At 37.9% G+C, this 23823-nt stretch overlaps 1 protein-coding gene across 1 annotated transcript in view; it reads right to left on the bottom strand.

The window, feature by feature from the left end:
- Positions 1 to 23823, bottom strand: part of ABCC8 (ATP binding cassette subfamily C member 8) — a 76861-nt gene that overhangs the window by 6643 nt on the left and 46395 nt on the right. Inside the window, exons 19-35 of the mRNA XM_040558870.1 lie at positions 21481 to 21579; positions 20519 to 20603; positions 19224 to 19304; positions 17184 to 17321; positions 14645 to 14770; positions 13835 to 13934; positions 13005 to 13252; positions 11849 to 12009; positions 10653 to 10722; positions 9877 to 10034; positions 8541 to 8633; positions 4832 to 4934; positions 3293 to 3406; positions 2539 to 2659; positions 2253 to 2383; positions 1452 to 1530; positions 430 to 538 (exon numbers count right to left, since the gene is read on the bottom strand). Coding sequence (XP_040414804.1) covers positions 430 to 538; positions 1452 to 1530; positions 2253 to 2383; positions 2539 to 2659; positions 3293 to 3406; positions 4832 to 4934; positions 8541 to 8633; positions 9877 to 10034; positions 10653 to 10722; positions 11849 to 12009; positions 13005 to 13252; positions 13835 to 13934; positions 14645 to 14770; positions 17184 to 17321; positions 19224 to 19304; positions 20519 to 20603; positions 21481 to 21579 — 2016 coding nt within the window. The remainder of the gene's footprint in view (positions 1 to 429; positions 539 to 1451; positions 1531 to 2252; positions 2384 to 2538; positions 2660 to 3292; positions 3407 to 4831; positions 4935 to 8540; positions 8634 to 9876; positions 10035 to 10652; positions 10723 to 11848; positions 12010 to 13004; positions 13253 to 13834; positions 13935 to 14644; positions 14771 to 17183; positions 17322 to 19223; positions 19305 to 20518; positions 20604 to 21480; positions 21580 to 23823) is intronic.

Below are 23823 nucleotides of genomic sequence, written 5' to 3'. Positions count from 1 at the left end.
CTTTTTATTTTTATTTATTTAATTATTATTTTTTTAAGTCTGCATTTTCTCCATCTCATTTTTTAAGGCAGACAGAAGCAAAAACACATAGGAGAAAAAAGGTTTCAGTAAGTGCAGAGCGGCTATGGGTGTTTGATGGTGTGTTTGTTAGTGGGCTAAACTGACGACTCAATCCTGAAGTAGTAGTTATGCTCCCTAGTTCCCAGGCATGGGCTGCCTTCTGCTGACAGTGTGCTGCCCAGGCTCAGGCACTGGGAAGGTGCACTCTGGTAGCAGCAGGTAAAAAGCACAGACAGAAAGCAGCGGTCCTGCCTACTCCAACTGAGGCGACCAAAACTGAACAGTTTGCTATCAGTGGTTTTGTAGAAGTCATTACATGGGACAATGCAGATAGTCACTATTTTTTTATTGCTAGGGCTCAGTGCTTACCGGATTGTTCCACTGAATAAAATAGGATCTTGGAGAATGATTGACAGCCTGGATCTCAACGTCTGTAAGGGGAGCTTAGCGATATCTATACCATCAATGATAATTCTTCCTATTCAAAAGAAAATGGAGAGTCTGCTGGACTGTTTATCACGCCACACAGCTGCTGGCAAAGACATGGCTCACTTTCAGCTTGCAATACATTACAGCAGGAACAGGCCTTGAATTGCATATCCCTTCATTCACTAATGAAACAAGTTTTGGTTAAGCAGCATGCACAATTTTCTTAAGACTAAGACTCAGCTGTGAAGAATGTGAGGTAGCCCTGTACTATTTTAAGGAATGGTTAGACACACTACTTATCTGCTTGACCATTAATAAAAATGTAGCAAACAACAAGGTAAGACTTCACTTCAATTAAGGACTTGTTACCAAGGGAAATGGTCATTTCAGAAAGCCAAATTACTACTGAGCACTTTGAAATTTTATCTTCAAGTACAACAACTGTCTAGCTTCATGTAAGGGCCCTGTAGGCAATGTGACTGGGAAACTGAGGCTAGGATTCTTAAGATGCACAGGAAGACACCCTCTGAGGCACATGGCCATGGCACACACAACAGCAAATATGGCAGGAAATTCCAGGGCAGCAGGCCAAGCTGCAATCCCCAGTGGAGGAGTCTTCCAGACCCAGTGAATCCTCTCTATGCCTGGTGTTCAGATCCTTGCTTATACTTGAACACTTTTCTCCTTTTATGCTTTGCTCCTACTGCTGTGATTTAGCAGCACAAAAGGCTGTCTTCTGTCACTCCTGAACTCTTGCTTCTGTTATGTAGAGTGAGAATTTTTATTGATCCAGCTAGTCAATGGCACAGCTGTTAGATGACAGATGACACGATACTTAAATGAGGCCAGAGAGTGTATCTCAGATTCAAAAAGTGCACTTCAAAGCTGCTGCTATTCAGGAAAGGAATATCAACGCAGCTTCAGGAACTAAGCTTGACCAACACAAAAAAGTGTAATCTTACCCTCAAACGTGTCAACCATTCTGAAAAATGCAAGAGAGAAGGAAGATTTTCCACTGCCTGTTCGGCCGCAGATCCCAATCTGTGACACAGAAAGAAGATGAACATCAAGTGAGTGGAAATGGACAGTGTCTGTATTCGACATTTAAGATGGAGATACTATTCCAATCTACATGATCATCACGTACTCCTGACAGTTCAGTCAAACTGTACTGGCCATAACAGCATCCCTAATTACAGTCTTTGTCTTTAAAGGTCTGAGCATTTAGGGATAAATCAAGGCCAGTCCTATGTACAGAAACAAGTGGAGAGTGACACAGAGGAGCAGAAGGAGGGCTGACCAGTGCTGCCAGCAAAGCTTAGGATCTGGAGGTGGCCTTGTTGAGCAGGAAGGACGCAGGCAAACAGGATTAAGGAGGAGAAAAACAACTTAGAGAAAAGAGACACAACCAGGCAGAAGAGCAACGATGGGAATAACTGCAGGGGGAGCCACATGGGAATGATGGAAAATAGATCCAACACAATAAGGGGTCATTGTCACTTCTTTCATCACTGTGTGCTGACAGCAGTGCACTGGGATACTGATAAGCAGTGTGTAGTTCTAACTTCTCACTGTAATATACTCCTAAGCACAACAAACTAAAAAACCCACAGATCTCTCTCCAGTGCACTACATTCTTTTAGAGAAAAAAAATCTGTAATTCAGTCATTAAAACATACTTTTTTTTTTTTTTCTTTTCCAAGTCTGTGGTTTCTGTGATATGCTAGTCTAAAAAGCTTTTCAAAATCAATTCAGTTATTTACCTTTTGTCCTGGAGAAATGTGGGCATTGACATGCTTTAGCACTGGCTTTAAGTTGCTGTCATATCGGACACTGAGGTTCTGGATTTGGATCTCGCCTCTGTCTGGCCAGTTCTGGGGAATCTGTGAGGAAGCTGTACCAGGAGCATAGGGGAACAAATACAACCACCCTCTCATGATGAATTCATCATCTCATTAAGTGATTTACTGAGTTATTCATGGTAATACACTGCAAAATCGTTAGTATTTCAGCAAGCTCTTTCTGCATGCTGCACAAAACTGCACTTACAAAGGAGCCCTTCATAATTTTCAGCTTCTGTTTTGAGAAGGCCATGGATTCTTTTCACTGCACCCAGCTGGATCTCCATATCAGCCAGGTTACGAACCATCCAATTCAGATAGTTAGACACCTGATACAAAGCAAACAAACTCCTAAATTCCAGATTTTTAGCAGTTTGCATCATTCGACCAGCATGCACCTCATATTCCTGAACACTTGTTGAGCCTTAGTAAGCTGAAGTTGTGAATGAACTTCACGGTACACATCAACAGGGTGACAACAATGACTTCAGGTTACATTTCCTGAGTGCAGAGCACAGAGAGATTGATACTATGGAGATCTACACCAACAGCAAACAGGAAAGAAAACAGTAAAGACAAGTGGAAAGACATCATTTGGTAACTAAAAAGGTTTGACAGTCTGGAATGATGTATTTGCTCATAATTACGATTGATGCACTGAAACAATATTATTATTCACAATGGAAGACATTATAAAAATATGATGCAACTTGGCAATATTTGATTGACATAGTTGAACTACTGCTTCTGTGAATACTTCATCCTTCATCTAGAAAATGAAAAACAGTACTCTCAAATATGTCAACCACTGAATAGAAATTGAAGTTAACACTTGGTTTCAGTGATGTTACAGTACTGATGGATATATATAGAGACACCTTCGATCTTCTTGTTCATCTTTGCACCCTGAAGAATTACAAAAAAATGTTTGGGAAAGACAAGAAGGGTCCCAATATTCTTACCATAAGAGCATAGGTTAGTCCCAAGCCTACAAGTCCTGAAGAGAGTTTTCTATACAGGCAACTGGTAATAGAAGTGACAGCTGCTATGAGTACCACACATGCTCCAATGTACTCCTGAAGGAATATGAATAAGCTCCATCACTGTAAGTCTACAAATGACTAACATGTTCTCATAACTTTGCATACCAAAAACCAAACCCATTGCACAGTTTGAAAATAGAGGCAGAAGACACCACATAACTCCTCTGACCCTGCCCGTGAATCCATTCGCATTGCCTTTAGCATAGCTGTGCTGTTTGGGAATGCTTTTGTACACAGGAGTTGCACCAGCACTCCTGATCTTCTGGAAAAGTCAACACAGGTATCTTAAGTATGTCATGGAGAAGGCTGAAACGATGCAGTTGTTACCTGTGGTAGGTGAGAGAAATGCTCACATGATCCTCTGTGAGCACAGCCTCTCCATGGCTGATGACAAACTGCTGGGAGGCACGGCAGTTGCTTCTGGGTGGCTACCATCACATTTGTTCGGACAAGCTGTTCTTGCACAGCACGTAACTATTAGTTGGATTGTGTCTACTCAGGATGGACTTTTGTCACTTTAATTAAAATCATTAGTGATTTGACTTCTCAAAGACAAGACTTTGAGTAGAACTATGTAACAGACTAGAAAATGAACTTTGTTGGAGGGAAGTTGTTATTTTTCTATGTTTGTACTGTTTCGTGACACAGGTATTAGAGACAGAATTTGAGACTTCAGATCATCTATGACTGAACATGTAAGACTAGTAAAATCTTATTATACTCACTAGCAGAATTTAAGTAGCAAAAGACATCAGCTAACATGGAGTCCAAAATGGAGGTAGAGAAACACAAAATATGACTTACACTGAGAGCACATAAAGAGCCCACATTACCATTAGCAGCAGTACTGCACCTGTATCTATCAAAGCCTGGTACAAACATCATCATCTACAAGATAAAACTCCTTGACTGAACTTCAAAGAATTATTTTTAATAAATATTTTTTATGCCAGTCCACTTTACCAAGCACTCTGAGGAAATGAGCAACTGAGTATGTTTAGCATTCTTCAGATGACCCAAAACAGGCAAAAACCTGTCTGCATCCTTCTGCTTATTAAGAGAGCTTCTGGGATGTTGAAATGTTCCTGGGGGACTGACAACGCAAAGGCCTGCAGTGGCTAACAGTCTCACAAATGCATTCTGGCTGGCAACGCAGCCAGAGCAACTCTCTGATCACTCTTCCATACACAAAGGAAGAAATATGACCTTTAAGAATTATTCCTGTCTTGGAGAAACAGCTGCAGGCTACAGGAAAAATTCATACTCCATTCAGTTTTCTGGATGGTTTGGGCACATGTTCAGTGCAGATATCTATCTATCTATGTATCTGTCTATATATCTATCTATTTATCTATGGCAAAGAACACAGACGAGGCTGGATAACTGTGGGTGCTTCATCAGATTGCTTGGAATGAAGTTAAATCAATTCATTGCGTATACAAAAAAAAAAGTACTTGCCATGCGAACTTCTAGCCATCGATTAGCAGCTGTAAGGAAAAGGGAAGCAATGTTGTTGGAATCTGTGTATTCAAGAAGCTTTTGTCGAAATTTAGCTTCATACCTTAAAGAAGAAAAAAAAAACACAAAAAAAACAGAAAACAGTCAGGCGTTAGAATATTGTTAAAACAGTAAGTAATATTTAATTCTGGGGGACCTGTGTTCATGGGGAGTTTGACACAGGTTTAAGTCAGCCTGTCAGTAGTTCAGAGTGACATCACTCATAGATTTGTATTAGACACATGTAAACTGTAGTGTCCTCAGGAGTAAACGGATGTTATTGCACTGATGAAACTCTGTGTAGGACTTCTGATTCACAGGGGGCAGTTTCTAACTGCCTTTTACTACATACTAACTGTGAGAAATACAAATCTGAGATTAAAAACAAAACAAAACAAAAAAACAAGAGAAACAACACATGCATGTACTTGTGAAAAGAAGTATTAGCACATGCAGAATGTAGTTCATCTTCTCAGTTTATCATATAAGCTAAGGTTTTAAAATTTATATTACTGTAGCGCCTAGAAAATGTAACCATTTTAAAAGCATAAACTCAAAGTACCTCTGGTAATGGTAGCCCTAGTGTTAATTACATGTTTGTCCTTATTACTAATGACTGGAGCACTTTGGAAAACAAAAGGCCAAGCATACGGTGCAACAAAAAGTAACAGAGTGGAAAGAACCATTTTTTTCCTCACAAATGAGCTAGCCAAAAAATACAAAATAAGATTAACGGTAAAAAGTTCTGTTTACAGTTTATTATAGAGGATCCGCACCCACTTATACTCATGAGAAAAACTGCATGAATGAATTCTGCCTTGAACATAACAGATAAGGAAAGTGATTCCCAGCTACATGTATTTAAACTGAGATCTTGGCAGGCACACAAGTCAACCAGTCACTCCTTTAGCTGGGCCTATTTATTTGTACAGGTGTAAATTAATGTGATGTTAATAAAGTGTGTCAATAATTACGCCTAATAATAAAGGAGGAGGGTGGCACAAAAACCTTTTTCAGGGTAGTAACAGAAGCTTGAAGGCCTGAAGATCTAATTTATGCACCCAGAAGCTTGCCTTTTTCCCCCTCTATTACATTAGAAAATTTAAAAGAACTTGCTAACCTCTCTATAAACTTTGCCCTACTTACATCCTTTGATATTGTGGTTGCAGCAAGCAGTACTTATTTATAAACTCAGCTCCCTGTATACTGGTATGAAAGAAAGATATGACAATGTTTTAATATGAACTACATGTCTTAGAGATGCTTTCAGATTTGTCCACTACAAAGTATCTTAATCCTTCTTTTGAGTACAGTATAATAAAGTTCCGACATAAATCATTTATGCTTTTCAGAAAAGGAAGTGTGACTTTGTAGAAATAATTTAGCTGTTGACAACTTAGTTATGTGCCAAGACATAATAGACATGTCTGCTGTATGCAACAGAAAACGGTTCTGAGAAGCCAGGGCTGGCTCCGACCATGTTGGTGTGTTTGCATGGCGTAGAATGGTCGCTCCTGAAAGTGAGCACTAGCATCACCCAGTGCAGAGCTAGTGATCCCTGCCTTTCCTCAGGACTAATTATTCTCGGCGCCCTACCATATAGAAATGGCTGTACTGCTTCCAGAAGTCATTCAGTCACATTTAACTTTGGCATCTTCACACCATGAGACGTTATGTGATGTAGGTATGCCTTAAAAGATGCGAGGTATGCATTACGAGTCAGTCATGAGCATGCACGTGGAAAGGCAGTGCAGACAAAGTTACCACTGTTGGTGGGGTACTGCAGAAATACCAGAATTTCTCTTCAGAAAATGTCCCCAGATTACCAGTCTCTCAGAATACAACCCAGTCTTTGAAGAACATTCACCTCTACGTTTATCAATTACTTGGCACCAACCAATACTTTCTGAAGTGCCACAGAGCACCTGCAAACTATAAATTAGGCCTGGGCATCTGCGTGAGGTGTATTTATAGCTGCAGCAGTAGCTGTCTTTCTGACCTCCCTCTGGATTTTTTTGTACATTTCTTCCCTTATGCATTCTGAGTAAGTGCAGGATGGAGAATTGCCAGAGTAAGGACACTTCAGGAACAACTGGCACCTCCTAACTATATGACTAGATTCCTGAATTAGTGTTATTTTTAGGGATGCTCAAGCTAGCAAGTCTGAACTCCACTCCTGCTAATATGTTAGGCAGCTCAAAAGCTTCACAGTCCTAAAAATAGCTAGGTAACCAGCTGATGCAGGAGGCTGGCAGGCAGATGGAATACAGAACCTACTGAAAGCACGTAGCTGTTTGGGTCAGAGACGCATCACTTAGTGCAGGGATTAAGAAAAAAAGAGGCACTAAATACAATTCTTTGACAGAGGAATTCATCTTAAGGTGACAGGAAGAATCAAGAGGGAATGGTCCAAATGGCTGAAAATATTAGCTAGATAGCATTAAATATAACTTATTATATTAAAAATTGAAAATATACAGCCATAATACCCTAAAGATCCTTTTGATAAAGTAAAAGCTTATATGGGTAAATGAGAAAAGCAACAATTAAAATATAAATTAAGTATCTTTAAAAGTGAACATAGACATAGCTACAAACTAGAGAATAATGTTGACACTTAAGTTAAATATATAATAACAGCAATTAAAAATGGAAATTTGCTGTTCTACCACTCTTTAGGCAGCTATCTTCAGCCAAAAAGAAACAAGATTTTACACTGGTTATTCTTTTATTGAGCTCCTGATATCCCAGTTAGAATTGTTTAAGAATAGTATAACTTTGTGCATTACTTCTGTTATAAAATTAGATCTACAGGTTAAGAAGAATAAATATTTCTGTTTCACAGATAGAATAGTAACAGTATTAACTTGCAAAAGGTGTATACATCTAGATGAGATGGGTGTGGAAGACAGTTGACTGCATTTGAGTCAACTGGAAAAGACAAGAATAGCACTAGTGCAAAGAAAGCATCTGGTTAGCTCAGCAGTGGTAACTCTACTAGTGTCAGTGTGACTGCCATTTTTGTAACACAGATACACAACCCAGGCATGTCATCAGGTATTCATAGGCTGCTCCTGTGATCTTATGCAGACAGAAAAATGAATCAAAACAGGTGATAGAAGACTGTGTCTCCAAGTCACATATTTTCAAAACCAATATAAACAACCACATTTTCAGCTAGCAACCTGGAAAATAACTTAAGGTGTGACTGTAGCTTCTGAAGTTGCTAGCATGCACAGTTTATCTTACCAGGACATCGACCCATACACAAATTATTCTGGCACAACACATTACTGCATATTAGTTGTTCCATGGAAACTGTCCAAACACAAAGTCTGCCACACTGCATGCTGCGGTAATTGCAAGCCAATTTAGCTTCTTAAATCACGTTTGCCCACAAAGTTTTTTTCAGGCTGCGTGCGACTGTGTGGAGATTTACTGCAGGGCAGCTGACACACATTAGTTTTTTTTTCTACAGTAACTCCTTTACATGCAAAATGCTTAGTGGTAAAGGTCCTTAGCGTCTCACAGTTTCCATTACCAGTGCTTTTGGGACTGTGGATTTCCAGGTGATCCAAATGACAGACTCTTTTATCTACACACTTGCAGAACAGAATCAGAGATGGATATTCAAAAGTGAGGTGATAAATGTTTTCTTATAAAACTATACCTGAAGGCTCGGATGGTGGTCAGACCTTCAACAGTCTCTGAAAAATGGGAAAGTAGTGGTAGCTGAGTGCTGTCATCCAGCTGCTGCAGATCCCTGGAAAGGGTTATGAAAAGAATTTTGTAAAAATCAGTTTTGTTGTGCAGTTATTCTCCTGAAGCAGTTTCAGAAAGTGAAAGGTAACAACATCAACACAAGAATTACATATGTAACATTCAGATGCCTTGAAAGTGCTATGGGTCTCTGAGCAGGAAACGAAGTCTCCAGGAGGACTTTTCTGTTTAAATTTTAGTGCACATGACCCTGGCGTTCTTAACAGGTCTCTTCCTTCACCGCCTTCCCTTGTTTCTCCTATATTACTATGTCTTACATTCAATTGTTTATTCATTTAAACACAATTCTCGTTCTATACTGAATATGAATTTAATGGGACAGCTCCATTTAAGAAGGCGGCAGAATGCAAATTCCTCTCTGTTCCTTCTCTGTCCTCAAATGACAGCACAACTCATACTGAGCTAACAACAGAATTGATACACTCAGTAAATAAGAACCTGCACTGATCTTGCTTCTCAATTTCATGTTTTGTCATCGAATCACTGGAAGCACATGTTGGGTGAAATTCTATGTGGTCTCAAGTCCTTCCAGCAGCAAGTAGAATTGGTTGCAAAGACTCCCTCTTGATCCATGCATAGATGAAGGAAAAAATGCAGTGTTGCTGCAAAGGCTTGTTGAGCACTACCGTGCGGGAAGTAGCACAACCATAGGAGGAGAAAATCACAGATACGTCAGAAATTTTTCAACTTGTTAAAATCTCAAAGACTCCAAGAACAAGTGAGGATGTTCCTGCATGCAGGAACCACCAGGAACCATGGGCAGCACTACTAGCAGGGTAATGTAATGCTCCATTCTTCAGCCTCTCTCCCTGGCTCTATAGACCTCCATTTCCACTTGGATGGGCAGGTGGAACACCATGTTCTCTGCTCTGTCACCACGTTTCCTTGGACATGTCCATCATGCAGCCCTTGGGGAGGACAGAATCTGTTGTATTTTTTGTTTTGTTATTTTTTGTTTGTTTGTTTTGTGTTCCATGAAATCTAAGAAACTTTGATCATGGACAAAGACCCTGCTCCTGCCTACCAGAAGTTTTGCTCAAAGAGCTGCAGACAGAAGGCACTTGTAAAATGACACATTTTCACTACAGTGGATTTGGCTTGCTTTCAGACAGGGCCATGTCTTTGACAGGACCAAATGTAAAAATAAAGTTCCTTAGCACTGCAATTCTGCAACTGTGCATTGCAGACGTTTCAATTTCCAGAAGGACAATGGTCTATGTTCTTACCGTGACGCGACTCGGAAGTACTTCTGGATGAAGTAACACATGATTGCAAGGGGAACCAGGGCAATGAGAAACATCGGTGTGACGTATGAAATTACAGCAAGAGCAGATACACACAGCAAAGTGGAGCGACTCAAGCACTCCAGGGTAGCAGGGATATGCTAGATAGATAAAAAAGCACACAGGTTCAGAGAAATAAACACATAACATATCAACTAAAAGATAACATTATTTCATACACTGGTCTCCTAATAACACAAGGAAAAAAAAAGAAGGATCTGAAACACTAAACCTACAGGTCTGCTTTTGAATTGACTGCTGGGTTTGGGAGAGCAGTGCAGTCTGGGGTAAATACGGGCAATTAGAATTTTAGTCATTAATATTTCAGGCCTTTTTCTCATTTCATTTTCTCCTATGTCTCAAATTAATATGTTTACCCACTCATTAAAAAAGTAGAGTAGATGCTTTTAATTTGGGGATATTAATATTGATCTACTTTCTCTTCCCTTTTCACTAAGATGGAAAAAAATTAAGCAAGGCCCCTGCAGGGCATCTTAATCAAATAAGTGTTTTTTCCACTTATTAAATTCCACTTATGTGCATTTAAAGATGAGGAATTCATCCTGAACCTAGAATGTTGTGATACAAATTGTTATAATATTAAAAATTACAGATCATCAGTAAACTTCACCTAAATAACAGTATAAGAAATGAAAATCCAATCTTTCCAACTGAGAAAAATAAGATAGCTTGGGAGCTTGAATTTATTTATTCAGTACCTGGTCAATGGTGTTGCAATCAGCTGAAAATCTGTTGAGTATACTTCCCAGAGGTGTTGTTTCAAAAAACCTGAAATGAGAAAATGAATGGGAAAGGTTACAATACTGATATGAAAATATTTTTTCTCTTTCTTTTCAGCTAGGCACTGTGCCACAGACACAATCAACAACCACAGTAAAGTTACTTATTTTTCGATGTTAACCATGGGTTTCCAATAAAACGGCAGTCTTGACTGTACCCCAACAACAGCAAACATCTCCTCAGCTCCCTTTACTGCCTAAGAGCTGTAATCATGTGATTTGCATAGAACAGAATACTTCCAGATTTGCAATCTGAAATCTCTTCAGTTCATGAAAAGCACAAGCAAAATTCAATCGCAAGTCTTGCATTTTTCTGGGAACAGAAATGCATAAGAACAACTCCTGGCATAATACATTAAAAGGCCTTTCCTTTACATTTGCATATGCAAAATACAAACTTCATTATTGCTTTATTGTTAACTGTCCAATAGCTTATGCTGAATCTGAAGTTTGAAAAAAAAAAGTTTTTTTACAAAAGCAATGAAGTTCTCCATATTTATACTTCCTTCATGAATTCTGGGTCAAATATCGGTAACTTAAAAATAAGAAGGTCTTTTTCCTAATGTTCAGTAACAGTTGCAAGTTTGAATCAAGCTAGAACTTTAATGTGACAGCATTAGAAATAAAACTTATGCAGGACAACAAAGGCCTTTACTGCTATCTGTGCAATCCCAGTATACACTATTGATGCCTGTGATGACACTTGTCTAGGCTCATTATCTTTCATGGGCTTGCACAATCATTGCCTGACAGTAAATATTTCCAGTGCTTAAGATTATGACGCACACTCTGTATGAACTGCACAACATATTCATCAATAATTGTGTTTTCTCCTTAATTAAAAACAGCAAAGAGAAATGAAAGATGCTAGGAAGTTAGTATCTGAAGTCACAGTCAGATGGGAGAGGCACTTGACTTATTGTCCAGGAACTTGAGCAGCCTGGGTACCGTTTTCAAAAACTGCTCCGTAGTTTGGTACCTGGTGATTATCAATGATGCATTGTAACATGTGATTCAGAGTCGCTTCATACTAAAAATGGTGCTTAGAAAGACTGCCTTGAACTAAGGAATACAGAATGTCTACAATACAGTCTGTATTATAATCAGAGGAATACCTCATTGGTGCCAAAATTATCTTATTTAGTAAAGAAGAGTGCAGCTTTTTGGTGACTTTCAAGCCAGTCCACTCCACTGCTATGGATGTGACAAGACATAATACAATTCCAAGACAACAGAGAACGCTGAAAATTTTTGAATATGGAGAATGGTCGAAAATCTAAGAAACAAAGAAAGAACAACCAATTATTCATTGTAAATTATGCTTAAAAATTACTGTAAAAACACAAATGCAGGACTGAAAAATAATGTGAGCAGTAAATCCTTTTTCCTTCCCCAAATCCTCCCTAAATTAAATTGCCAATGATTTTCAACCTTGTTAAACCACAATTTGTTAATCCTTCAGAGAGGGGAGCGTTTGAATGAAAAATAAGAGAGAAATTAGAAGTTTAAAATCACAGAATACTATAAAAAATATTAATATTTTTTGGTAATTTCATCTGAAGGAACAAAACACATCTTTGAAGCATTTATTACAGCTTGGGGGTTGGGTCTCATCTTTGAATGAGAATAGAATACAATAGCTTTTATTTTGAAATATTAATTTCATATTCAAACCAAGCATCAATAAAACATCTTTTAGAGATGAAAAAAATGATTCCAGTGAAATCAAACAAAAACCTCCAAACATTCATGTAGATTATTGGAGGCACTAATTTCCTGTAAACAAAGCAATCCCAGTTCTAATAAAATCCCTCTGCTATTACTTTGTACATACAGAGTACCCTGCTAGGTAACACCGGAGTCAGTTCCATGTGAAATTCACACAAAGAACAACCAAAATAGCATGCTCATCATAAAAATCTGGTTTACCATATATTCCAAAACTTGAATGCCCTACTGCAGTGAGAATGCTGCAGTACAGGAGAAAGATAAAAGAGCTGCAATATCAAAATCACTTTAGAGTCCAAGGTCTAGGCATATCAGTCAAATGATGAAAACGTAGGAGAACAGAACAACAATGAACAAAACTTAATTGTTAGCTTTATTGCACTGTGTTCCCAAACATGCATTAACCTTCAAAATGGTTTTGAGTAATAAAGCCACTCCAGTGTGGAATATAGCATGTTGCATACAAACCTTGGAGTAGATTCTGGCAGTGGGAGATTACCACTGGTTAAGTCACAGGAGAAAGGTGAACGAGACTTTACATACCGCACACTGAGAGCAGTTTTTCATCTCTAGCTCCGTTTTCTCAGAAATGGCCTCTGAGGTCCATCGCGCCAGGCAGTAGTCAATGGCCACCATCACTGTGTGCTTCAGCAGCTGGGACAGAACCAGCAGTGGCAGAAGGAGGATTCCCGCCGCGCTGAGGTATTTTCCACAGGCTCTCCAGGGCATCTTTGCTCTCTGATGAAGCACAGAAGACAGGTTGTCTTCATCGTCACTTTCTGTTACTTCTTCTGCAACATGCAGGAAAAAAAAGTACAACCTCACTGATTTACTCTTACAAACTTTTCATAGGAACTGGCAAGTGGCAGCTACAAAAGATGAGTTATAATAAAAGATAAAGAATGGCTTAAAATGAAATTATTTACTCAGGCAAACACATATGACTTTGCTAAAGTTAGTAGTAATACATGGTAACGACAAAAAAAAATGTTTTGTCAGTTTAAAAGTGTTGACTTGATTAAAGAAATGCATTTTTTTTTTCTAGGTAAAACCTTAAACAAGTGTGCTTAGCTACTGATAGGTTTGAAGCTCACCCAACATACCAACATAAATTATTCAACGTTAATTCATCTCTTGTTACCAAATTGTGTTCAAGTATAATAAAAAACCCTCAGAAGTTTGACAGAAGCTACGACTTCCGAATGTTCAAAACATTGTAGTCTAGATGTAAACTCAATGGATACAGCACTCTTACAAATCATGACCCACCTAAAAAACAATTCTCTTGCCAGTTTACAAGTTGTTAATTCATTCTAATATAATTTAACTGTAAAACAGTAATGTAGTGGTACTGGGCCTAAATGGCCTTTTACCTTCATCTTCTTCATCATCTTTCAGCAGAGCTTCACGGGAATACATAGTCCTCCGGAGATTCGTTCTTTCCAGAACAGTTTTTGTTTCAATTATAGTCTCCTAAGAAAGGAAGGGTTAGTGTGCTTTCAACCAGAGAATTAATCAAAAAATTACTAACTGTGACAAAGCTTGTTTTCAGTCAGAACATCAGTTAAAGATAAAAGTAGTGAGAATCTTACAGAAGGCAGTCATAAGTGACTGATATCTTACCACTACGTAAAACCAAAGGGCATAAATTATATAACTGACATTAATTTCAGGTTGTCAGTCCCAGCACTCTCAGAGTCTTGGGTTCCTAACTTGGACAGATATCCCTGCATTAAAAGAACTAAGATGAACATCTTGTTAATTTTCTGTTGTAGTATTAAAGAGATTTGGGATTTGGAGGGCCTGTTACACGTACATCTGGAAAAATTTCACCTAGTGACGTGAGTAAATTCAAGTGTATTTTATAGAAACGGTTGTCAGTATCGCACATTACCAATGCTTTTCCCCTAAAATGGCCCAATTTAATATTCCTTAGACTGGAATATTTTGATAGGACTTCACTATAAGAATAGGCCAGAGTCAACAATATCAAGGAAGTGTGAGAAGTCCAGATGCAGGAATTTTCTCTTAATAAATAAAAGATAAAGAAAATGGTAACAGTATAGTACATTCATACTAAGTTAGAAATCACACACAGAATGTCAATCCTGGCTAATATTTTCAACCTAAAAAAGACCTGTTACATTTTTTCACAAATGTTAATTGCCTAGCCCATCAAAAACCTTCTCCAGCTCTTGGTCTTGTCGATTCATTAGCGTCTTCCAGTGTTCAAAAAGCTCAGTCTCAGATTTCTGAATGTCCTTGAGTGTTCCTTCTCTCTGGATGTTTCCATCCTTCATTGCAATTATCTAAAAAGTTAAAAACAGAAGTTGTGGAGTCACGTATATCTCTATTTATTTTAAGGATATGTTGTGCGTGGACAGAATTTCTCTTTTATAAGACTATTTATATGAACAAATTAGTCTTTTGAAAACAGATAGTTATCATTCAACTTTATCCCTTTTACCTGAGGTTCTGCAAAACCAGAAGCTTCCTGCGCTCCAGACTTTCTGAAAGGAAGGTTGCTTTTAAGTAAGAAAAAAGAAGAATGGTGTCCTCTTCAGCAGACAGGAGAATGCATTACTCTTTCTAAATACAAGTCATTAGCAAGATAAGATTTTAGAGTTCTCTTACCTCCTAAAAGGAAAAGGCTTTTAGCAACACACTGTGTGCAATAAATTTTGCCCTCGTTCAGGCAATTAGATCTGAGCGTGCTGGCTCCACCGTCTGTTTGATATCATGGACTTGATAAGGAAAAGCTAGGGATTTTGAATCCCTAAAGCTTTTAAAAGCATAAATGGTAGACACAGTCTGAAAAAAAATAATTATATATGCAAGACAAAGTCTGAAGGGTGTGGTTTCCAGGTTTATATCAGTGCAACCACATTATACACATAATGTAACTAACTTAACTTTAGATCTGACAAGCAGAATTGGAAAATGAGGCGTGTGGATTGTAAACTCATGTGACATCATTAGAAAATGTTTAATACAGTGTTTATTTTTCTCTCTCCCTGGAAACTCAGAAATTTCAATGGAAGAAAAAAAAAGGAAATATATTCCATTTATTGCTGAGAATTTGCACCAGAGGAAAGGAAGAAAAGCAAATGGATCTTTTTGTGGTCTGTTTATTCAGGAAGCCCCCAATTGAATAGGACCCTAAACTCTTCTGAGGATGTTGTCATAAAGCTTTAGGAAGGCCGTCACACATACTTCAGATCATATTTTTATTTAAGATTCCTTAAAATAAAACAGAATAAATTATTCCTGCTGCACCACATTGCGTAAAACTTTCTAAGGCTTAATAAGACCTTTGCTTCGGAAAAAATACCACTGAACTCTCTCTTAATAAGCAACTATTAATTATAAACTTAATTAATGCAAACTCTTCCTATCCTACAAGCTGTTTGGAACAGTTTATTTCGTAACACATTACTGAAACCCAGTTAGAAGATACTAACAACATTCTCATTGAGTATCTCATAACAAGAGCACCTAGAAATAAATCTGACATTTGGAAAAGGAAATGAAAAAGCTTATGCTGACACAATACCACAGTTGTGCATATTGAAAAAAAAGAATGCTAACAATTAAAAAAGAGGAAGCTAAGCCAGAACCTCAAATGTGGGGGAAGAAGGCAGAAAATTCCTTTATTCTGAGAGATGTTACAGCAAAAGCAGAACTGTGTTGAGAACAGCAGTAATTCTTACAGGTGTACAACTGAGGGACAAGGTCACAGAAGACACCATAAAGGATAAATGCTTCCCACCAAAAACATGACGAAAGCAAGATTAATGTCTATCTGCAACTTTACAGCAAGCCAATATGAAGAACAGAAAGCAGCTGAAATATGATTACTGCTTGAGACAGAATAACTGCTGCTATAGTCTGTGCAAGCTGAAAATGACAGAGAATCCCTGCTAGGAGGCATAACTGCAGTAATCAATCCTTGTGGGCAAGAAAACCTGTGACACTGGGGCTAGATAACTGCAGGGGAAGTACAAGGCCAGTGTGAACCAATGAACTAAAAAAAAAATCCAACAAACCAAACAGCCTTATCCTATCTGATTTACTTCATCTTAGACATTTGCAATAGCAAACTGTTAAGAAAGCATACCCTCATTTTTTTTCCTGTAAAACACAAGATACAACAAAGAAACCTAACAAAACACCTAAGTAATAACCATTTCTTAAAAGTTTGTCAACATACAAAGAGGAAAATAGTTATTAATGTTATCTACTGCTACCAAATGCATGGAAGTACTTTTTTCCTTGAATTTCCCCACACAGCTCACTAACCACGAAAGCGCCTTTTTCTGTGACACCACAGACAACTTCATAGTAACATCACAGCCAGAGGCAATTAATTATGTTACTCCAACATTTCACCATTTTGAGATCAAAAGATGAACATAGTTTTCCAATATAACAATTGGTTTTGGATACCTGATGTATTTTAAATGTGGCCCATTTTCATGAGATTATTAAGTATCAGTTCGAGGAAAATCAGACCTGTTTAGGTGTTTTATAAAACGGGAATTTCAAAATTAAGGCACCCCAACCCCCCTGGCTAACTTTCAAAAGACCTGGATTATACCAAGACATCTTCTCACTAAACTACCACTTGGTAGAAAGATGAAGCGAGAGCCTTGTGTGTAGCAGAAGACATACTTGTGTCACTTTCCTGCCTCCTAAAAAAAAAAAAGGGAAGAGCATTCTTACCCAGTCAGCGTGGGGCAAGTACTGCAGCTTGTGAGTTACTAGCACAACAGTGCGCTTGTCTTCCCGTAGCATTTTCAGTATTCCTTCTTGCATGAGATGGTCACTTAGGTGGATATCCAGTGCAGAAAATGGATCATCCTGTCATGAGGAAAACAGACCAGCTTTTGGAGTCAACATTTATAGGATTTAAGGAATCTTATGGCTTTTAGTACCAGTAAAACCAGTTAGATCAATATAGAAAATCAGAAGAGGTTATCAAGATCAAAATTGTTCTGCGGAGCAGTTTTCTTAAAATACCTAACAACAGACCTTGAGCTGTCCTTTTTGCAGTGAGTAGTCTACAATGACATACAGTAACATTAGTTGTGTAAATGCCATGATTTCCTGAGTCTTTTTGGGAACTGCTCCTCTCAACTGCCCATGTAACTGCAATATGCGATTTCTGTTAGACTAAAGACAATGGAGCAACGTGCACTGATGGCGTATATTACCCAAACTGCTTCAGGGACAGTGACAAACAGCACATTTTTATTTTCTTTATACATATTTCCTCCTGATGACTTTTTTTTTTTTTAATAATCCATATAATTAAAATCTATTAACAAAGCATCACAAAAGGAAAAATCTTGGTCTCTTTGATGATCCTGCTCAGATACTTGATTTATGCCTATATTAACTTCATCTTATTAAAGCAATGAATTATATGCAATTAATTTAGGAATAAACTAATCTGTATTACCTTTTGTGAAACTTTTTTTTTTGTACTTAATCCTATTTATATGAAATTACAAAGACATTATTTCTGCTTGCACTACTGATAATGGCTGTAGGATTTACTCAGTATTAGTATTTTATGTTATGTTATGCTAATACTAGAATTTCTTAAAGATCAATTTTTGTTTTCTTTTGTCCAGATATTTGCTGAAAATGTAGGGTTGAATTTGGATAAATTCTGCTTTCTTTGACTGAATGATCACAGAATCACAGAATCATCTAGGTTGGAAGAGACCTCCAAGATCATCTAATGATGATGACTTAAAAGAACTGGATGTTTTCAAGTACTAATATACAGGATTCCTGATTATTTTTGAATGATTAACTGGAAAAATAAGCTTATTTGTAAATGCTTTTATATTGTCAAACCATCAGAGAATCTGCTACTATGATATTATTGAGTGTCCTGTACAAAAGTTCTGGTGTAAAGTAACAATGGAAAAAAACAAGTTAGGGTCCAATAGCGGCCCTTGCAGCGCCCAGCTGCTCTCTACCTCTGCGTTCTCATCATTGCCTGAAACGCCCTGCCTGTGAAACATCACGTAATGATCAGCCCAGCTACAGGGAAAGGTCTATCTAAGTAACCTCCCAGACTTTTAGGTATGACTTCAAACGTGCACAGCTTTTCTAACTAATCCCATGTAACTCTCATGTCTGGTAACTCTCATGTCTGGCTGTCTGTTAAACTGGCTGTCCCTGTTAAAACAGGGTTTAAGAAGGAAGTCCTGATTGGAAAGCCAGCAAGCTCTCTAGTAGTGACTGTGTAGGATGCATCTGTTTTCCTACCTACTAGGCTTTTAGAGACTGCTCTCACTCCTTTTTCCATAGTACTTCTATTGAAGTTTGGGCAGGATATACAAAGAGCAGTTCAGGGTGGGAAGAAAGCTTAGTTTGTTGCAGAAAGGAAACACCTTTGACGCAGGCCAACATTAATTTTATGCCTGAGACAGCTTAGGAATTTTATAAATACTGCTGAGACTATTCAATTTTTGGTAACAAAAATAAGCACAAGACTCAAAAAGAAACTTCAACAGACTGAGAGGGAAAGCATCAACATTTCAATTTGTATCCTAATATCCACCTGTCTGCAGTATTTACAAAATTCTTCTTACCTGCAGGCTAGCTAACAACGGCTATAAAATAAACAGGGGACACTTGGCTCAGCTCAGTGAAGCACAATGTTCAGTGTGTGTTATCCATGAAATACTCTAAATGCTTACATCTTGTGCTTCTGTTTGCAGCATAAGCATACTGGCACCTACTCACCAGGAACACAACATTTGTCTGCTGGTAAAGTGCTCTTGCTACACTGATACGTTGGCGCTGCCCTCCAGACAGATTAATTCCCTGGAGATAAGCAGGAAAAAAAAAAATCAATCAATTATAAAAACATCAACAAAATATTCATATTTTCATTGAATTATCTAGAAAAAAAAAACAAAACAGATTTTTTTTCAGAAATGTGGGCCTGCGATTCAGCTAGGAACACAGTATACTAATTGTTAGAGAAGCCAGAGGACTCTGAGCTCCATACATAACAGGGGGTGAGAAATGTGTAATGGTTTGTGGTGACACAATGGTGTAGGCAGCATAGATGTTCTGTAGGCAGTCTAAACTAACCTTCTACTCAAAAGTTATAGTCCGAAGTCTGACTAACCTATTTTTATTTTATGCTTCTATTTCACCATACTGTATTAGTTCCATTGTATACCATATTTGTACCATGACTACTATAGCCAGTCATTGTGAGCTGTGAGATCAGACCACGCTGAGGTGAACATTATGTGCTTGCTACTGCACTTGTTTTCTGCCCTTAGTCCTGCTACCACCCTGCTGAAAGTTACTTATCCTTCCTGTGGTCCGGACGCAGCTTCACAAACACCTTAAGCTCTCATAAGCCAATACTGTTGCCAAAGAAGTTACCACCCCTGCCCCCTGCCTCTTTTGCTCACCCCTCTACTTTACTCTTTTTGCCAAAAAACACATTTGTTTAGCTACACAATGAATTTTGTTAAGAACTAATGCATTTCAAACCAACATGGTAGCCAGTGTGGAGATTACTCATGGAAACATATCCTTGGTGGTTGCTGTTGGTTTGGTTTGCTTCTGTGTGTGTGTGCAAGTGCCGCTATATGCTAGAGCACATTGTTTATGGAATTGTGACTTCTGGTTCCTTTCTCATCACGCTCTAGTTTCCCCAGTGAGATAAGGCTTGGTTTGCTCTTTATTAAACAATTTGCCATTTTTTAAATGAAGGTGCTATAAAAAATCGATGAATTATTTATTTTTAGGTTATTCACAAAGAAACCAAAATATGCACTGTCTGCAGAATTAGTCAAACATTCTGATAGCAGCACATTTAAATCATGGCATCTCACATAAATGACAGTGTTTCTATGTTTACCAAGCAACAAGCTTTCAGACTAATGACCCAAACGTACACTTAGCTAAAAGATTACCTTTGTTGCCAAATAACCAGTAAGATTTTAAGAACATGACAAAATAATAAAAAAACTCTACATATTTAAAACAAAAATAGAAGCCCGTAGTTGTTTACTGACCCTCTCTCCAATCTGGGTTTGGTCTCCGTGAGGGAGAATGTCAATATCAGGCTGGAGGGAACAAGCATCAATTACTGCTTTGTACCTGCGGAAACAAAAAAGGTAACACAAAATCCACACAGATACTGCTAAAGAAGCACATTTCCTACCTGCAAAGGAACAAAAATTAACCAGCTGGAAAAATCACACAGTGGAAAACGTATTTGTTAGCCACTAATTGTTCTAATGGGATCTCTTTCAATCGCAGGCAAGCAAATACCATTTCGGCTAAAAAAAAGCATCTTAGGTCAGCTTCCCAACTAAATACATTTAATAGCTAAAAACAGGCAAAACAAGAACAACTTCTCCCACAGTGAATTTTTATTGTTTAGCATTTAACTTTCTTTGTGCCCAGAGCATTTCTTGCTTCTATGTCCAAGGACGACAGAAACAAACAAACAAAAATGTGTGTAGGATGTGAATACATAGTAATAAACTTCTTTCTAGGGTGGTGGGTGGGGGCACAGAATGGAATACCAGCAATAACTTTTGAATCCTTTAGAATGTTTTTGGTCAATTACACAGAATAAAAAGACAGCCCATTAGTCCTTCATGATACACCAGATGTTGAAATCTTAAGGAACAATATTCCCACTCTCAAACTGTTAATATCCTTCTAAGTTAAAATTTGTCAACTTGGTATAAAAAGAAAATACTGCATGCTGCACAAACATGGTCCTTGGAAATGAAAACACTTCCATACTTAAGGTCAAGTGAGTCTCAACCCTCTCTCTTGTGTCATTCAAGAAAACCACAGTCAAAGGGGGACCACCCAGGACTCAGGGTCTTCTGCTGTATTCCAGCAGGTGGATTATGTTTGATGCTGGAGTGAGATGGAGACCCACGTGTGAATGGAGGGGTATGCAACACCATTATTTAGCTAAAAGAAAAGTAAAGCACATAACAGTGCTGAAACCTGTTACCTCTGTTTGTTAAAAGAGCTTTCAAATGTGATATTCTCTTCCACCGTTGCGTTGAGCAACCAAGGCTTCTGTGATGCATACGCTACTGATCCTCTTTTCCTGGAAAAACAAACAAACCAGGAGTTCCCAGCTTACCAGTGCAGTAGGGGTAACTGGAAACCATTCTTCTTGTAAAGGAAGAAACTTGTAATAGATCTTTAAAAATGCTGACTTTCATTTCTGTTCTTTAGGACAATTTCCAACAGAATACTGCAATTGTTCACCTAACTCAAGAGTTGGTTCTTTTGAATTTCAGTTTGTTCCCCCATTTTCTGCTGTGAAGTGGGTTTTGCAGAGGCTAGCTCCATAAACCTGTCTCTTGAGCAGTGCAGATGGCAGGAAGAAAATTACCGAAGACTAAATCCCAGCTCTTTTTGGATAGACTAATAAAAATCACTAGTTAGGCAACACCTTTCAGGAGAAGTGTTTAAAAAAGAAATTTTAAAGTATTTTAAAAAAATGTAACAACTCCACACATACACAAAGGCAATTCTCCCCCAAAATGCATTTATTTTCCCCACTACAAAGGGAACTTGAGTCAGAAGGATTCCATGAACAATACTTTTCTATGTCTACGTGAAGACAAGTAAAGAGAACACAGGCAAAAAATACTATTTTCCCTTGTGGAATTGCCCCCATCATGTACCATGGAAAGGAACAATTTATCAGAGAATGGCCTGCAGGATCTCCCCATGCATATTTTATTTCATATGTATTATTCTTATTACTACTTAGGAACTATCTGCCTACTACTGAAGTACTAGTGCTTTTGTGGCTATCTATGCTACCAAGGACCTCTAACGACAGAGCTGGGAGAAAGGCATGATTTTTTATTAGAGCAACTGATACTGTTGGTAAAAATGGACAAACCCATTGGCATATCACTGTTTCTCAAATAAAAGGGCCAAAAGAGGGATCATATACCTTAAAGCATATCCAGTTTCTTTCCAGTTATACCAGCTAATCCAATAAAAAGATACGACCTCTCACCCAAACAAAGCCTTTGTCTGCTAGACAGCCATTAATTACAGCAGCCTCTGTCTAGTTGGACCAGAATGCAATTCAAACAAGGAGCTGACAAAACAAATTGGGTGCTTTATTTATCTTTTTTTTTTTTTTTTTTTAATCAGGAGTTAAGGTCACTTGCCCTGCTCATTTTTTCAGGCTTTCACCAAGTTTGCTTAGAAACCATTATAGGATCCAATTTTCTTTGATGACCTGAAAGAACACACAGTTATGCTATCCTGGTAGCATGCTTCCAAGTTCAAATATCTGATCGCTCATTAGAATTTAATTACGCTTTATAAATTCTCTTACTGGAGAATGAAACACAAACAAACAAACAAAAATCCCCCATGCAGCCCAGCCTGTAGTCCCAAAATCTAATTCAAAGAGCATTCATTTCTGCCCCAGGAGGAAAGTATTTTTTCAATTAGTATGAAATTCTCATCTCAGTGACTGAGAAAAAATTGCTTTGAGCATTCCAAGATGAACATGTATTCCCTTGTCCTTCTTTTTATTGCTTGAAACTGTGCCTTTGCTACTATTAATTCTCAAAGTGATTGAAAAGTTACTTCTAATTTATTTTTTATTTTTTGAAAAATAATAGCAAAGTTTTGAGGAAAAAGTTTTTAAAAGTTTTGTAAAAAGTGTTCTTTCTTTCAGTGAAGATACAGGTACTGCCTGTAAGATGCACTCCCTGCTGAGAACCAGCACAATGGCTGGGAACACCATTCACACTTTGGCTAAAATTCTGCTTTTAGGCCATCAGTGAGAATTAATTACTTCAAGGAATTTGGGAACAAGCAATGAACTTGCCAAAATTCATTAAAAAATTTAGAATTTAGTAAACCCATCTAATATAATCTTAGGTGCAAATTGACACTTGGATGACATATCAGGGCAGGTCATATTTTGGCATAAATAGGGAGCTTGCAAGTGCTTGATTGTATAAGGAATCTACAGCACATCTACAGTGCTTCGTACAGTAAACAGGCAGTCAAACAAAATTTCTACTGAAACAGTACAATAACAGTGTCAAACATCCAGAGAACAAAACATTCTGAAATGGAGCGTGCAACACTTTCTCGGAAAGCCTGCCATGAATCTACCTAAGATTTCACGCTCAGAAGACTTCATGCAAACAAATGGTTTAGCAGACAAAGACTTACAAGGAATTTATTTTGCAGGTGGAAGTAATTGTCTCTTACCTCTGGACTGCATAAACAAACATATTTTTATCAGTGGACTGTAATTGTTCTCCTTTGATAACAAATGATAAACTGACCATAGCCTCTTAATTAT

This window comes from Cygnus olor, chromosome 5 (assembly GCF_009769625.2).
Source record: "Cygnus olor isolate bCygOlo1 chromosome 5, bCygOlo1.pri.v2, whole genome shotgun sequence".
Lineage (NCBI taxonomy): Eukaryota > Metazoa > Chordata > Aves > Anseriformes > Anatidae > Cygnus > Cygnus olor.
The sequence above is the reverse complement of the archived record's forward strand: the minus strand, read 5'-3'. Positions and strand labels throughout refer to the sequence as shown.